Below are 17274 nucleotides of genomic sequence, written 5' to 3'. Positions count from 1 at the left end.
TGCCTGATTTTTCAGCCCATTGATGTCAATGTAACGAAGAATATCTGCCACGTTCTATGAAACCTCTGTAATCCAGCTGACCGGAACACTCTTCAGGCAGTGAAGATGACAACGTACCCCAATAGCTTCCAACCTTGAAATTTCAGACTCTTAAGACTCTACTTGGCTGGCTTAAGCAGATTTCCTCATTATCGAGTTTCCAAAATACATACATAAATACGAATAATATATTAACGGCACTGAGAGACTAATTAAAACTGTTTAGATTTAGTGGCATGACATGAGTAGTGCCTTTAGTGCCACTGGTTTAAAAAATGAATTAATGAGCTGCCCGCAGGAGGGGAATAGTATAAGTTTGCTCAAGCTTTGCAGGAGTCTAATAGGAAAGGACAGGAGCAGAATGCAGCAACAAGAAACAAGTACAAAATAAAGAGAAGATGCTTGGTCACAGGGCCAATTTACCCTCAGCATATTTTATGAGTCAAAGTCAAGGGACCTGCTTTTAGGCAGTGATGAACTTAAATGATCCAACATAGATCACACCACCCAAATCTGTAGGAAATATTCTCCCCCTCAAAATGTTCAAATCTTGATCATTTACCTTTGGTTTCTCCCCATCCAGAAATATTACAATAGACACCTTCACGTATGACACATTCAGATAGAGGCAGCTTAATCCAGTGAACATAATCAGTTGATTTTACTGGTCTGGAAAAAGGATCAGATTAAAGCATTAAAGCGGACAGTTAATGCAGTGCACGTTTCAATTCTGTGAAAGTGTCAAATATCCAAAAACAGTCTTAAAAAAAAATTTTTCAGGAGATATTTGTCATGAGATTTTCTGTGCAAATTTCCAATCCTAAACTTGGATTGATTAAATTCAATTCCTTTAATATCCTTTTTGTTATTTTCTGCCAGTTGTTTGTTCCTCCAGTAGACAGCAGCTGATGCAGCAGCTTTCACCATCGTCCTTTCAACTCTGACTGCTCTTTCAATTAGCCAAGGCGGCCATTTTCTGACAAGGATGGTGTTTAATCAGGTTTCTCATGGGCATTGTCCCACACAAGGGCTGCAATTTTCCAGCCCATCATGCTGGCCCCACAAATGTGAACAAAGGTTTCAATGGTTCACCGGCCACGGCACAGGGGACAACGCCACAGGAGGGCTCGAAATTTCTGGCCAACATAACTGCTTTTAACGTGCCAACAAATCTCACAGAATCAGCGTTCTCCCTGAGAGGAAGAGAGAGGCGTGAAACAGAAAGGGGGCAAGAGAGAGGAGGGGGTTGAGAGAGAAAGAGGTGGGGGCGAGGGAGAGGTGGGCAAGGGAGAGAGGAGGCGAGGGTCAAAGCAGAGAGAGGGTGGGGTGAGACAGTGAGAGAGGGAGGGCAAGAGAGAGGGAGGGCAAAAGAGAGGGAGGGGGCAGGAGGGACAGATAGAGAGAGAGGGGGGCAAGAGAGAGAGAGGTGAAAGAGAGAGAGGAAGGTGAGAGAGAGAGAGAGAGGAGAAGGCGAGAGAGAGAAGGGTGACAGAGAGAGGGGTGAGAGAGAGGGGGTGAGACAAAGGGAGGGGGTGAGAGAGGGAGAGAGAGGGAGGGGTGAGACAGTGAGGGGGACAAGAAGGGGAAGAGCATGAGGAGAGGGAGAGATCGAGGAGGGGAGAGAGTGAGGAGGGGGAAAGAGCGCGATGGGGGGAGAGAGCGTTGGGTAAGAGGGGGATGGGGGCAAGGAGGGGGTTCAGATTGGGGGGATCAGAGAGGGGAGCATTGGGGGCTGTGGGGGCAGAGAAGAGGGGAGGGAAGAGGAGAAGAGGGGAGAGAGAAGGGGGAGAGAAAGATAGGGGAGAGAAAGAGAGGTGAGAGGTGGAAAGGTTGAGGGGGGAAGAAGAGGAGTTGGAAAGGGAGGGGGAGAGAAGGAAGAGGGGGAGAGAGAAAGAGAGAGAGGGAACAATACAATATTGTAATCCCTAAGTTAATTCAGAGGACGTGTGCCAAGGTTCAGTGCAATTTGGAGGTCCAGATCAGTCTTTGATTTGGTTCACTTAATGAAACATGTTGTTTTACAGCAACCTCATGGACATCTTTTCAGGAAATGATAGAATCGTCTGGGGGCTATTGTTGTATGAGGCGCTTAATAGGGTGAGAGGGGTGAGGGATCCACTCCACCCACTGGATACAAAGTGGGAGACCTGATCAATTTCCATGGTCAAGCTTCGTGATCATTGGAATATGCCAGCTGTCAGCACCAGTCACAGTCCTTATATGGAGGGCAGGAAATCCAACGTGATTGTCAATTGTTGTGGCACCTGAATGATCAGGAGTGTGTAGAATGAAAGTCAGCAGCAGTTTATAGTGACAGGGAGCATTTTTGCAGGATCTATAGAAGCAATGAAATCAAATATTGTAAATATTTATGGCTCAAATCACACATGCAATCACTGTCAAAATGTTAACAATACCTTTTTCCAGCTTTCCCTTAACAGCTGGCACTATTAAACTTGTGGTTTATGGCAGGTTAAGGAATTAGTAGTGGCAACATCAGTAAGGACAAAAATGGTTTTAGAGCCTTAATTGGGTCATTTGTGAACCTGATTTGTATGTACAGACAGAAACAGGAGAATTTATAATGGGGAACAAAGAAATGGCTGACTTTGGTGCTGTCTTCACAAAGGAGGACACAAATAACATACCAGAAATGTTGGGGAACACAGGGTTTAGTGAGAAGGAGGAACTGAAAGAAATCAATATTAGTAGGGAAATGGTGTTGGAGAAATTGATGAAATTGAAGGCTGATAAATCCCCAGGGCCTGATAATCTACATCCCAGAATACTTAAGGAAGTGACCCTAGAAATAGTGGATGCATTGGTGATCATCTTCCAAGATTCGAAAGACTCTGGAACAGTTCCTACGGATTGGAGGGTAGCTAATGTAACCCCACTACTTAAAAAGGGAGATAGAGAGAAAACAGGGAATTATAGACCAGTCAGCCTGACGTTGGTAGTGGGGAAAATTCTAGAGTCTATTTTAAAAGATTTAATAGCTGAACAGTTGGAAAACAGTGGCAGAATCAGACAGAGTCAGCATGGATTTACAAAAGGGAAATCATGCTTCACAAATCTATTGGAATTTTTTGAGGATGTAACTAGCACAGTTGATGAGGGGGAGCCAGTGGATGTGGTTTATTTGGACTTTCAGAAGGCTTTCGACAAAGCCCCACATAAGAGATTAGCGTGTAAAATTAAGTGCATGGGATTGGGGGTAGTGTATTGAGATGGATAGAAAACTGGTTGGCAGACAGGAAACAAAGAGTAGGAATAAACATGTCTTTTTCTGAATAGCAGGCAGTGGGATACCACAGGGATCGGTGCTGGGTTCCCAGCTATTCATAATATATATTAATGGTTTAAATGAGGGAACTAAATGTAATATCTCCAAATTTGCAGATGACACAAAGCTGGGTGGGAGGGTGAGCTATGAGGAGGATGCAGAGATGTTTCAGTGTGATTTGGACAAGCTGAGTGAGTGGGCAAATGCATGGCAGATGCAGTAGAATGTGAATAAATGTGAGGTTATCCACTTTGATAGCAAACACAGGAAGGAAGATTATTATCTGAATGGCTATAAATTGAGAAAAGGGAATGTGCAACGAGATCTGGGTGTCCTTGTACACCAGTCGCTGAAGGTAAGCATGCAGGTGCAGCAGGCGATAAAGAAGGCAAATGGTATGTTGGCCTTCATAGCGAGAGGATTCAAGTACAGGAACAGGGATGCCTTGTTGCAATTACACAAGGCCAAGGTGAGACCACACCTGGAATACTGTGTTGGTCTCCTTACCTGAGGAAGGATGTACTTGCTATAGAGGGAGCGCAGCGAAGGTTTACCAGACTGATTCCTGGGATGGCGAGACTGACATATGAGGAGAGATTGAGCCGATTAGGATTATATTCACTGGAGTTCAAAAGAATGAGGGGGGCTCCCATAGAAACATATAAAATTCTAACAGGACTAGACAGGGTAGATGCAGGAATTATGTTCCCGATGGTGGGGGAGTCCAGAACCAGGGGGTCACAGTCTGAAGATACAGGGTGGACCATTTAGGACTGAGATGAGGAGAAATTTCTTCACCCAGAGAGTGGTGAGCCTGTGGAATTTGCTACTACAGAAAGTAGTTGAGGCCAAAACATTGTACGTTTTCAAGAAGTAGTTAGATATAGCTCTTGGGACAAAAGGAATCAAAGGATATGGGGAGAAAGCGGGAGCAGGCTATTGAGTCGGATGATCAGCCATGATCATAATGAATGGCAGAGCAGGCTCGAAGGGCCGAATGGCCTACTCCTGCTCCTATTTTCTATGTTTCTCTGTTCATGAGGGCCCTGCCTCCTTCTGGTGAAAGCTCTGGCAGCCTAAATTGAGGTCTGAAATTTGGAGCAGGCGGACAAGTTGGTGAGCCAAACCCCCACATAATTTTGGGCCTGCTGCTATCTTATTTTTAGGCACACATGGGGTGGTGACAAGATGAAAATCGCTCCCTATAAGCTATAAATACAGAAGATGACCATTTGGTCCATCATGCTCGTGCTGGCACTTTGCTAGGACAATTCAAAACTAATTCTACACCTTCTCCAGGGCCTTCTAACTTGCTTTGTTTCAAATACTTGTCCAATTTTCAGTTAAAAAGATTGAGTGGTCTCTGGTTTCACAGCTTAACAGCTTCACTGAATCTCTGTATAAAGAGAATTCTAGAAATAGCAAGAAGCCAGCAGATGAACAATTGCACATATTGACACCTAGATTCACAAGGAAAAGACATTCATAATATTATACATACACCATTCAGGAATCAAACAGATTTCAAACTGTAAATGTGCAAAATTGAATGAAAGTACGTAATTAGGATGGAATTTGGCCTAGATGCCAATTTTCAACTTTAACACTCTACACCAGTTAAGAGACCCACCTGGCCAATTTCAACATTACAAGATTGGATCCTTCTGGTCCGCAGACAAGCTGAGATATCTCCATCACTTGCTTATGGGCTTCCTCACTTTTATCTTCTTTCAGAATTCCCATTACAGCTTCATATCCCCTCAAGTCTGGTTTACTAAAACCAAAAACACATGTACCAGTTAGACAGACTCTTCCAACCTCTACAAGGCACCTTTCTTCAGCCAAATATTACAGCATGCTGGATGCAGAGAAGTATGCTAAGGCTACAAGTCTACAAAATAGCAACATACTATAACAATTTGAAAAGATGATTGAATAGGAGAAAGCAGGGATTATTTTCTAAATTAGCTAGCGTCCTTCTTGAAAGCAATTGCAAAAAATAAAAGCAAAATACTGCAGATGCAGGAAATCTGAAATAAAAACAGAAAACTGTGGAAAAACTCAACAGGTCTAACAGCATCTGTGTAGAGAGAAACAGAGTTAACGTTTCAAGTCCGTATGGTCCTGAAGGAGAGTCATACAGACACTAAATGTTAACTCTGTCTTTCTCGCCACAAGTGCTGTTAGACCTGCTGAGTTTTTCCAGAATTTTCTGTCTTTGTTGCAAAAAAAGAAAGTTCAGTCAAACAGTGATATTCAATCACTTTAATAAAAAATCAATTTAATATAAACCTGGGCTAGGTTGATTATTGATACAGATGATGTGAGCTCACTCGCAAAATATTGTTGTCATAGGCAATTGTTATTGAGATATTCCCTTATAACACAGTGAAATAAATCCTGACACACAGTTAATCATGTCACTGTTAACCAATACTATTCAAACATGGATGCAGCCAACTATTTTGTTGGATTCCAACACCACAAACTGATGTCAGTAACACAGGATAGATGCTAAAAAGCTTGACTATTGTGGCCCACAAGATGTTTTATTATCATTGCTTTACTGTCATGTAGTCGACTGCATTAAAGACTCGAACTGATACCGAGTAGTGGATAGTGTAGAGGATAGTCAAAATCTCCAAATCGATATAGATGGGTTGGTGGAGTGGGCGATAAAGTGGCAGATGGATTTTAACATAGAGAAGTGTGAGGTCATACATTTAGGGAGGTCAAATAGTTTTAAGGATTACACAATAAATGGGAATATGCTAAGAGGGGTAGATGAAGTGAAAGATCTTGGCATACAAGTATACAGGCAGCAGTTCAAATAGACAAGATTGTAAAGAAGGCATATGGAATGCTCTCCTTCATTGGCAGAGGTATAGAATATAAAAGTAAGGATATAATGTTGGAATTATATAAAACACTGGTGAGGCCACAATTGGACTATTGTGTGCAGTTCTGGTCACCACATTACAGGAAGGACGTAATAGCTCTGGAGAGAGGGCAGAGGTTTACAAGAATGTTGCCAGGGTTAGAAAAGTGTAGCTATGAGGAAAGATTGGATAGGTTGGGGTTATTTTCCTTAGAACAAAGAAGGCTGAGAGGTGACTTGCTTGAGGTATACAAAATTATGAGGGGAATAGATAGAGTGGACAGGATAAAATAGTTTCCCTTGGTGGAGAATTCTAGAACCAGGGGACATAGATTCAAGATAAGTGGCAGAAGGTGTTGGGGGGACATGAGGAAGAACTTTTTTTACGCAGAGGGTGGGTGTCTGGAAGTCGTTGCCCGAGTTGGCGGTAGAGGCAGAAGCTCTGAACTCTTAAAAAGTACTTGGATCTGCACCTTAAGTGCTGTAAGCTGCAGGGCTATGGGCCGGATGCAGGAAGGTGGGATTAGAAAAGGCACCTGGGTGTCCTCGGGCTGGCATGGACACGATGGGCCGAATGGCCTCCTTCTGTGCTGTAACTTTTCTATGGTTCTATGGTTCTATTACGTGCTACGTAATTACTAAACTTCCATAACTACCATGTTGTGCAACTCACGGGATTATATCTGACCTACATTTCTGGAGGTAGTATATTCTGTTGGAACTATTGTTTATTAGTTTATGCTTAGGGTTAAGTATCCACTTTTGCAAGTTATCCACTTTTTGGTCCAGCCAATAATATTCGCAACCAAATGACCAGCGAAACAGCTTGCCCCCAGACTGCAATGAACCCATTGCCAGGAGGCAACAAGGGTAATCTAAGGTGTGATGCTCTCATCTGTATTTCCTCCTCCGCTTTTGAGGATGTGCTGCAGCTTCCATAAGTAACAGCTCAGGTCAAGAATTACAACGGACTTGGATTTGTCTCTGCTCCACAACATTGAACACTAGTGGTATTACACTCTGCTACATCCAACCACCACAAACAGATCCTTGAGCTTTTGAATAGTTTAATGAAATAAAAAACTTGCATACCATGTGGAGAAACAGTGCTTGGCTGTGAGAACCCAATTACTTTCAATCAATGATCCACCACAGAAATGGGTATCCCTGAGAGGAAGAGAAAGGATTTACCAATAAACAGTTGGTAAACAGAAGTAAGCTCATTACCACCACTGACAGATTATGAAATACATTTAAGGGCTATTCATTTTCTTCAGTAATCTGAATATTAGCGGATGCAAAATGGAGATTTCCATATACTCCATTATTTGTCAATGAAATCTACTGAAGTTTTTGATAAAAACCTCTGGCCTAGCAATCTTAGGTTGCAGTTATAATAAGTTATTAATATGAAGCCAGCGGTGCTAGGATGTAAACCATAGTCACCAAGACCAAGTTACATTGCGGGTCATGAGACAGCTGCATATTGTAGACATAAAGCTCCATTCCTCCAGCATCTTCTTTTCAAATATTGCTGAAAAGAGACATGCTGCCAAAGCATTTTGTCTTGCATTCATCAGGACAAACACAAGAATGAAAAATTTCAGACAATTACAACAATTAATACTACAGGAAAAAGGGGTGTTGATTAGTTGGAAAGTCAACTCTGATTCACTGCAGCACTGCCATGGAAAAAAAATAGGCTCCCCAAGCTCCCAGGTGATTCAAAACAGGGACAAGATTTAAAAATATTCTTTTTGTTTGCAGAGAACGGGTCCCTACGTATGAATCTATGTCACTCCTAGCAAGCATAAACAAGCTCAAGTGATAATCTTAAATTGGTTGTTAGTGTAGCTATTAGCACAGTAAGAATCATTTAGCACATGCTCCCCAATCGCAGAATCACTACAGCATTGCCATGGAGAAAACAACAGGAAACAATAGACTGCCCAAGCTCCCAGGTAATTCAAAACAGGGACAAGACTTGAACATATTCCTTTTGTTTGCAGAGAATGGGTCCATACCATAAGACCATAAGACAAAGGAGCAGAAATTAGGTCATTCGGCCCATCAAGTCTGCTCCGCCATTCAATCATGGCTGATAGGTTTCTCAACCCCATTATCCTGCCTTCTCCCCGTAACCTTTGATCCCCTTACCAATCAAGAACCTATCTATCTCAGTCTTAAATATACTCAATGACCTGGCCTCCACATACTTCTGTGGTAATGAATTCCATGGATTCACCACTCTCTGGCTAAAGAAATTTCTCCTCATCTCTGTTCTAAAAGCTCTTCCCTTTACTCTGAGGCTGTGCCCTCAGGTCCTAGTCTCTCCTACTAATAGAAACATCTTCCCCACGTCCACTCTATCCAGGCCTTTCAGTATTCTGTAAGTTTCAATCAGATCCCCCCTCATCCTTCTAAACTCCATCGAGTATAGACCCAGAGTCCTCAAACATTCCTCATATGTTAAGCCTTTCATCCCTGGGATCGTTCCCGTGAACCTCCTCTGGACCCTCTCCAGGGCCAGAACATCCTTCCTGAAATAGGGGGCCCAAAATTGCTCACAATATTCTAAATGTGGTCTGACCAGAGCCTTATAAAGCCTCAGCAGCACATCCCTGCTTTTATATTCTAGTCCTCTCAAAATAAATGCCAACATTGCATTTGCCTTCCTAACTACCGACTCAACCTGCAAGTTAACCTTAAGAGAATCCTGGACTAGGACTCCCAAGTCCCTTTGCACTCCAGATTTCTGAATTCTCTCCCCATTTAGAAAATAGTCTATGCCTCTATTCTTCCTATCAAAGTGCATGACCTCACACTTCCCCACGTTGTATTCCATCTGCCACTTGTTTGCCCATTCTCCTAAACTGTCCAAATCCTTCTGCAGCCTCCCCGCCTCCTCAATACTACCTGTCTCTTCACCTATCTTGGTATCATCTGCAAACTTAGCCAGGATGCCCTCAGTTCCTTCATCTAGATCATTAATGTATAAAGTGAAAAGTTGTGGTACCAACACTGACCCCTGCGGAACTCCACTAGTCACCGGCCACCATCCTGAGGAGGACCCTCTTATCCCCACTCTCGGCCTCCTGCCAGACAGCCAAACGTCTATCCATGCTAGTCCCCTTCCTTTAACACCATGGGCTCTTATATTACAGAGCAGCCTCCTGTGCGGCACCTTGTCAAAGGCCTTCTGGAAGTCCAAATAGATAACATCCATTGGCTCTCCTTTGTCTAACCTACTCATTATCTCCTCAAAGAATTCTAACAGATTTGTCAGGCATGACCTCTCCTTGATGAAACCATGCTGACTTGCCCTATTTTACCATGCACTTCCAAGTATTCTGAAATCTCATCCTTAATAATGGACTCTAAAATCTTACCAACGACCGAGGTCAGGCTAATCGGCCTGTAATTTCCTGTCTTTTGCCTCACTCCCTTCTTAAACAGGGGGGTTACATTAGCAATTTTCTAGTCCTCTGGGACCCTCCCTGACTCCAGTGATTCCTGAAAGATCACCACTAACACCTCCACTATCTCTTCAGCTATCTCCTTCAGAACTCTGGGGTGTATCCCATCTGGCCCAGGTGATTTATCCATCTTCAGACCTTTCAGTTTTCCTAGCACCTTCTCCTTGGTAATGGCCACCATACTCACCTCTGCCCCTCGACTCTCATGAACTTTAGGGATGTTACTCGTGTCTTCCACCGTGAAGACTGAAGCCAAGTACCTATTCAGTTCCTCCGCCATTTCTTTGTTCCCCACTACTACTTCTCCAGTGTCATTTTCCAGTGGCCCAATGTCCACTTTTGCCTCTCTCTTACCCTTTATATATCTAAAAAACTCTTGCAATCTTCTTTTATATTACTGGCTAGTTTAACCTCATATTTAATCTTCTCCCTCCTTATTTCTTTTTGAGTTGTCCTCTGTTGGTCTTTGTAGACTTCCCAATCCTCTGGCTTCCCACTGCTCTTTGCCGCATTGTATGCTTTCTCTTTAGCTTTTATGCTGTCCCTGACTTCCCTTGTCAGCCATAGTTGCCTCATCCTCCCTTTAGTATGCTTCTTCCTAGGGATGAATTTTTGCTGTGTCTCCCAAATTACTCCCAGAAACTCCTGCCATTGCTGTTCCACTGTCTTTCCTGCTAGGCTCATCTCCCAGTCAATTCTGGCCAGCTCCTCCCTCATGTCTCTGTAGTTGCCTTTATTCAACCGTAATACCATTCCAGCTTTTTCCTCTAATTGCAGGGTAAATTCTATCATATTATGGTCACTTCCTCCTAAGGGTTCCTTCACCTTAAGCTCCCTTATCAAATCTGCCTCATTACACATCACTAAATCTAGAATTACCTGTTCCCTAGTGGGCTCCACCACAAGCTGCTCCAAAAAGCCATCTCGTAGACATTCCACAAATTCCTTTTCTTGGGATCCACTACCAACCTGGTTTTCCCAGTCTACCTGCATATTGAAATCCCCCATGATCACTGTAACCTTGCCTTTCTTAAACACCTTTTCTATCTCCTGGTGTATCTTGTGCCCCACATCCTGACTACTGTTCGGAGGCCTATACATAATTACCATTATGGTTTTTAACCTTTGCGGTTCCTCAACTCTACCCACACAGATTCTACATCAGCTGACCCTACGTCATTTCTTGCTATTGATTTAATTTCATTTCTTACTAACAAAGCAACCCCACCCCCTCTGCCAACCTGCCTATCTTTTCGATAGGATATATATCCTTGCATATTTAGCTCCCAGCCCTGATCCCCTTGCAGCCATGTCTCCGTGATGCCCACCACATCATGCCTCCCAATTTCAATCAGTGCCACAAGCTCGTTTACCTTATTTCGTAAACTGCGCGCATTCAGATACAACACCTTCAGTCCTGTATTTCCCGTCCCCTTTCTCATTGTCGTCCCTTTATCTGATGTGCTTGAAGTTAGATTCCTAGACCTTTCCAAACCCTCTGTACTATTTTGTGTTCTGGAGACTTTAATAGCCTCTCCAGGGCTTTCCTTTCTTTTCAGTTTTTTCATAATTTTCCATGAAGTTGAATCCACCGCCCCACCCCCCCACACGCTAACCTGCTGCTTTGTTTCCCTACGTATGAATCTATGTCACTTCTAGCAAGTATAAACAAGCTCAATTGATAATCTTAAATTGGTTGTTATTGTAGCTATTAGCACAGTCAGGATCATTCAGCAAGTGCTCTCCAATCGCAGAATCACATCAACAGTAGGTCAGGTACATAAGCCGAATGTCCCGACAGTTGGCTGATCGAATCAAACAGCATGTTGCTTTGGCTGATCATAACAGGCAGAGTAAAGACCATACTCAACCAGCCCACACTTGCAAAACCCAAAACAAATGTCGACTGTTAGATGTGATTTCGCAATTGGGCAGCAGTTGCTCAACAATCATTTGTGCGCTATTAACTCCACTTATAACCAAACTAACAAAATCAGTCATGCTCGTAACAAGGCTCATTTATGCTTGTTAGAAGCAACGTACATTCATACATTCTCTGCAAAGCAAATATGTTCAAGCCTTGCGCCTTTTTTTGAAGGGAGCTTGGGGAGCCTTTAGTTCCTTTTGCTTTCTCCATGGCAATGCCTTGGCCAATCTGAGTCAAACTACCAACCAATCAGCACCCCTTTTCTCCTGTAAAATAAATTGTTATGATTGTTTGAAATTTGGCATTCTTGCATTTGTCCTGCTGTGTACAAGGTGAAAAGCTTCGAGTGACTGTTATTTTAAATGTTAGAAAGGAGTGGGGGAGAGATGCATCGGCATTCTCACAGCATAGAAGGATGATTTAATAAGTTCATAATGTCTCCAGGAACTGCAAAGGATTGCTGAACACTTTCTAAACTTGACTTCACACTATGCTGGATTGCACTCCATATGATGTCAAGTTTAAATAGTGTGAGAAGGCCCTCTCAAGGGAGCCCCATATCATTTGATTTTAATGCTTTCTAGAGCCAGAACATTGAGAACAACCCTCATTTAAAACTGCTTTTCATCAACCAGAAATTGAGGACTTTACCAATTTTTTGTTTTTCTTAAAGTCAGCTCTGGGTAAAGGTTCAGTAGTTCAGCCAATTTCTTTAATACTTCTGAGACGCTGTGACCCATGGTAGTACAAAAGACCGTGGGTTGGGTGGGGTGAATACTTGGGAAGGGCAGAAAAACTATTCAAAACCAAATAAATTATAACAAAAGTATGAATATATCTATCATTTATATTCAAAAAAATCCAATTCACAATTTATTAAAATATCACACTTCTGTTGGTGGTAATTTTAAGTTTGGGCAATGGTGTAAAATGGACGATATTGAATTTGCTACTCATTATACATCCCACCTGATTCTCCTTGGTATTGAAATCTGTTGCACAGTGAGTATACCAGGTGGCTGATCTATAACACCCCTTTCACACTATTGATAAGTCACGACAGAATAACCCCAATTTCTGTTAACACCAGGTCCTTCAATTTGGGATTGATTTTCTTGATTTGGCAGGAGATGGGGCAGCCTCAACAAAGTCAATGTATAGTCTGGTACTCAGGAAAGTCCCAGGTCAAAATGGTAGTGGGGGCACAACAGCAACCTTCAGGGTTTGTGTGTGAGAGAGGAAAATAGTAAACAAAACTACAATTATGGAAAGAAATGGCTACTTGGTGAAGTATCAGACAGCTTGGGCATGGCAAACAATCTCAAGTCATCAATGTCATGGGAGTAAGACGGGGAACATGAATAGGTGAATTAAATGTCTAATTCAGTGCCTTGGGATATCAGTGGCACACACATATAATAAACTTGTTTACAAAGAGAGAGTGAAAAATGTGTTCCTTTATGCTTATATGGGGCTATGATGGATGTATGCTTGATCAAATTCAAAACTAAGGTTGTGGAATAACTGGGGAGGTTGTTCACAAATCAGACTGCTTTACCTGTGTCTCAGGCTAACCATCCAGCTGGACGTTTTGGCATTTGCTCGGAATCCATTTATTATTCTTGTTTGCTTTCCACTTGAACATTTTTGAGAGCCTGGGGATTGGACAGGGGAGGAAGAAGTAAAAGTTTGTCATTAAAACCGAGACTTCAGAAAAATAGCTATAACTTAAGGCATCACCCTTTTAATATCAAGACACTCAAACTTTGAATAATCCTGAATTAAAAATTGGAGTATTTTCCAACAGCACTGTTTCAAAGCCCTGCTTCCCCACATCACCCCCCACCCCCACACCGACCTTGTCCATTGTCCCTTTAACAACATATTTTGGTTACTGACATAATCTTGTTATGAATAACAAGTCACACACGTTTTAAAAAGTTAAACAAGGGGTAAATCTGAAATATATCCTGGATATCTCCCAGTACTCAGATAGAAGTAAAGTGTGAGTGTATTTGTGTATGGAACGCAATTTCAGTACACAGAGCTAATAAAAAGGTAAATTCAAGATTTGAAATATTTTTCAGTGAAAGCACTTCTACGTGCTACAGGGAGAAATGGGAATACATTAGTACAGCAACAGTAAAATGTTGTTTTGGGGGATAAATGCTTTAGGTACTGTGCAGACACAGGGCAGAATTTTGAAGTCATCAGGTGGGCACAGTGGGTGGGCCTGGGAGCGGCCGGGAAACAGCCCGCTGCCCGCGATTGGCCCCCGACCGCGATTTCGTGCCAGCCAGCGTGACGCGCATTGAAAGGCTCAGCGCTGCGGGGAGGGGCGGGGGAGAGGAGAATGAGCACTGAAGTCAGCACGGGTACGGGGGAGTGCGCAATGAAAGCTCCCTGAAGGCAGGGAGCCGCCTCAAGGAGCTGAAGAATATAAGACCATCAAATAAAGATTTATAAATGCAGAAAAAAATGTCCACACATCGGACTCACTCACCTAAACATATGCATTATAAAAATTCTTCCCAAACATTTTTTTAAAAAATTAATATCAGAAACCTCATCCCGCCCTTGCTTGAGGTTTCCTGAAAAATGCAAAGGCCGCCTGGCTGATTCAACCGCCCGCCAACCGTAACGTTGAACGGACAGAGAAAAATCCAGGTTAATTAATACACTCATGGCTTTAACAGGCCTCTTAATTGTCGGTGGATGCACTGCCAACTCTCATGTGCGCCCACCGCCCAAAATATCACCCAAGTGCACGATGACGTTGGGACGCTTGCCCGACGTCAAATCGCACACTATTTTATGCTTGGGTTTATTGGGCGCGGCCTACACGCCAAGTGAAAAATCCTGCCCATTGATTTTGGGAGGTTCTGTGGGCCAGGATTTTTACCTCGACAGGTGGCTGTGGAGGGCGGGCCTGGGAGCGGTCGCGAATTAACAGCCAGCAAGCATGAATCGCGCGCTGGGAGCTTCAGCGCTGCCTGGGTGGATGGGGGCAGAGGGCGAGAACATGCACAGAGCTACACCAGGGAGCTGAAGGCTTTTAAAAAAATAAAGACTTTAAAAATGTTAAAAACATGTCCCCTCGTCTGACTCTGTCACATGAGCAGGGACATGTTATAAATGAGATTTCAACAGTTTTATTTTATTTTTAAATTCCTGTTGGAAACCTCATCCCGCCCGTGGATGAGGTTTCATAAAACATCCAAAGGCTGCTTAGCCTTTTCGCCCTCTCGCCAACTGTATAGTTGGACGGGCAGCGAAAAATCAGATTGAATTAAATTGATTAAGGGCCTTAATAGGCCTCTTAATTGTCGGCGAGCACAGTGCCGCCTCTCATGTGCGCCCGCCAAGCGAAGCATCACAAGAGTGCGCGTTGACATCGAGACACTCGCCTAACATCATCGCGCACTATTATTCTTTCATTCAAGTCAGGCGCACACCCAACCTCCAAGGGAAAAATTCCACCCTATGTATGAGAGAAGGGCAAATAAAACAAAAATCTCACAAAAAATCCAATAAATGCCAAAACATTGGACTCCAAAGACTTGCAAAATGTTTGCCTCGTCTATATTTAAATACACATAAAAAATATGGAAGTGCCTTTTTGTCCCATTACAACATCGGGATTCAATTATTCAACACTCTATATTATAATGTTCTACACGTTCCTGATTGAATCCCTTAATCAACAACAAGGAAGAGAAAAGTTTGACAATTACAAGTTGAGTACGTTAATTATTTTAACAGTTTAATAAGGCAATAAGATCATAGGCTGGTAGACATTTGGAACTCTCTGCTGCAAACTGCAATGAATGCTAATTGATAGTAAATTTAAGAGTGAGTTTGGTAGATATTTGTTAACTAAAAGTATATGAGTTAGGTTGCACATCAGTCGCAATCTCCTTGAATGGTGGAACAGGCATGAGGGGGTAAATGCTCTCCTCCTCTTCATATGCTCCCACAATGATGGAAGGAGGGATTTTAGAGCAACAACATTCTAATTCACCAAAATTAGAAGGCTATGAGGAGGCAGGAAAAGGATGAACATTCTGTCCGTGGTAGGTTTAACTACTAACATGAATCAACAAACTGCTGTTTAGGCGAAAGGTTCTCACTAGGAACTTGAATCAGAACATTCCTATAGAAACATGACACAAAATGATAATATAAGAAGCATACCTGTTGAGGTTAATTTGAGAGTCTTGTCACCTAAATAGAAAGGGCATGAAGTTACTATAAGGCAAGTTACTCCTTGACACAATGAGTTGAAATGCATGATAAACATATATTTAGTCCTAATACACACCCAAAGCAAAATCTGCAAAGGTAATCTTCCCTGTATCATTCCAATTTTAGTATATGTGCAGCCAAGACAATCAAGCACAAGAAGCATCGACAAGAATGGGATTTGAACCCAGTCGTGCAGAAGGCAATATATTAGCAGTCATAATTAATAAAAAAACTCTTAAAATTTAACTCAATCCCAATGAAAATTCAAATGAACTGTATATTTCAAGAAAAGGTATAATGTAGGTTTGCTGTGTACTTGTGCGTAATAAGTAAAACTATTAAAGCAAAAGGTTCTGTTAATAAATACTACTATAATATACCAAATGTCACATTTTAGTAAATATATTTATTGCCAACAATTCTTGTCCAGTCTTTGGCATTCATTGCTACTGTATTAGCATGCTTTCTTAGGGAAGTATGAAAAGCTCTGTTGTTTAGACAGAGGTTCATAAGTAGTTTATAAACAGACGTTAAAAGTCATGGGTAAGTGGTGTTTATATCTACCAGTTACCATTCAAAGATTAATGAGGCCTTAAATGTTTTCTCCAGTGGAGTTAAAGAATTTGAATTTTGAGGTAATGTTTGGGAACATTAAACACTTATAACTGGCTTTTATAAAAACATTAGTAAGTCGCACTTCATGATTTGAATGATAAAAAATAACCAAGCAACAAAAAGCTACAATAGACTCATTATCTTGGTTAAAACCAGAGGCAACAGACACTCATTTAACATGTCAGCTTTCTCTGTTCTCTAAGCTTTTCCTCCGAGCTTTACAGACCTGATGGAACTTTGAAAAAAACACAGATGCAGCCAAAGGTTGCAGCATCCACGGCAGTGTGGCTGGGAACTTATATGAGAAATTGTGGTTCGATCATTCGACAATATAGTGCCTCACTGTCCATATGCTATTAACACACAGCCACAGATCATGATGGAATTTCTCTAAAATATTTGCACTGCATCATACAAGGAATGTATACAATAGCCCCAAAATTGAGAGTCTCACTTGGAGACTTGAGCATGGACGTCCATACACCTGATTAGTGAGATTCCCAACTTTCTAGCCATTCAAATGAACAGCAGACACATCAGAAGTCTTGTGAACAGGCACATGGTCCTCCAGGTCCAATTCTCTGATCTGTGTTCCTGGTGAGCAAGACTTTGCATTGGAAGTGAGTGGAGTCTTATAACCTGTAGGTAATGTCTTCAAGTACTTACAAGATTCTATTGCACAGTAGTCCCATGGAGTGAGGGGGTCAGTAGTGTAGCACCAGGGACCATGTTTGTCTGAATCTGGATTACGACAATAGTTCTCCATCAGGTTTTCAGAATTGGTGTAAAAAATGGTTCTGCACGTAAG

At 42.2% G+C, this 17274-nt stretch overlaps 1 protein-coding gene across 1 annotated transcript in view; it reads right to left on the bottom strand.

Annotated features, from left to right (window-relative positions):
* The window catches only part of LOC121285856 (hepatocyte growth factor-like), a 72667-nt gene that overhangs the window by 16095 nt on the left and 39298 nt on the right, over nucleotides 1-17274 (bottom strand). The window contains exons 11-16 of the mRNA XM_041202753.1: nucleotides 17133-17263; nucleotides 15801-15830; nucleotides 13165-13261; nucleotides 7296-7370; nucleotides 4956-5099; nucleotides 602-708 (exon numbers count right to left, since the gene is read on the bottom strand). Coding sequence (XP_041058687.1) covers nucleotides 602-708; nucleotides 4956-5099; nucleotides 7296-7370; nucleotides 13165-13261; nucleotides 15801-15830; nucleotides 17133-17263 — 584 coding nt within the window. The remainder of the gene's footprint in view (nucleotides 1-601; nucleotides 709-4955; nucleotides 5100-7295; nucleotides 7371-13164; nucleotides 13262-15800; nucleotides 15831-17132; nucleotides 17264-17274) is intronic.

This window comes from Carcharodon carcharias, chromosome 13 (genome assembly GCF_017639515.1).
Source record: "Carcharodon carcharias isolate sCarCar2 chromosome 13, sCarCar2.pri, whole genome shotgun sequence".
Lineage (NCBI taxonomy): Eukaryota > Metazoa > Chordata > Chondrichthyes > Lamniformes > Lamnidae > Carcharodon > Carcharodon carcharias.
The sequence above is the reverse complement of the archived record's forward strand: the minus strand, read 5'-3'. Positions and strand labels throughout refer to the sequence as shown.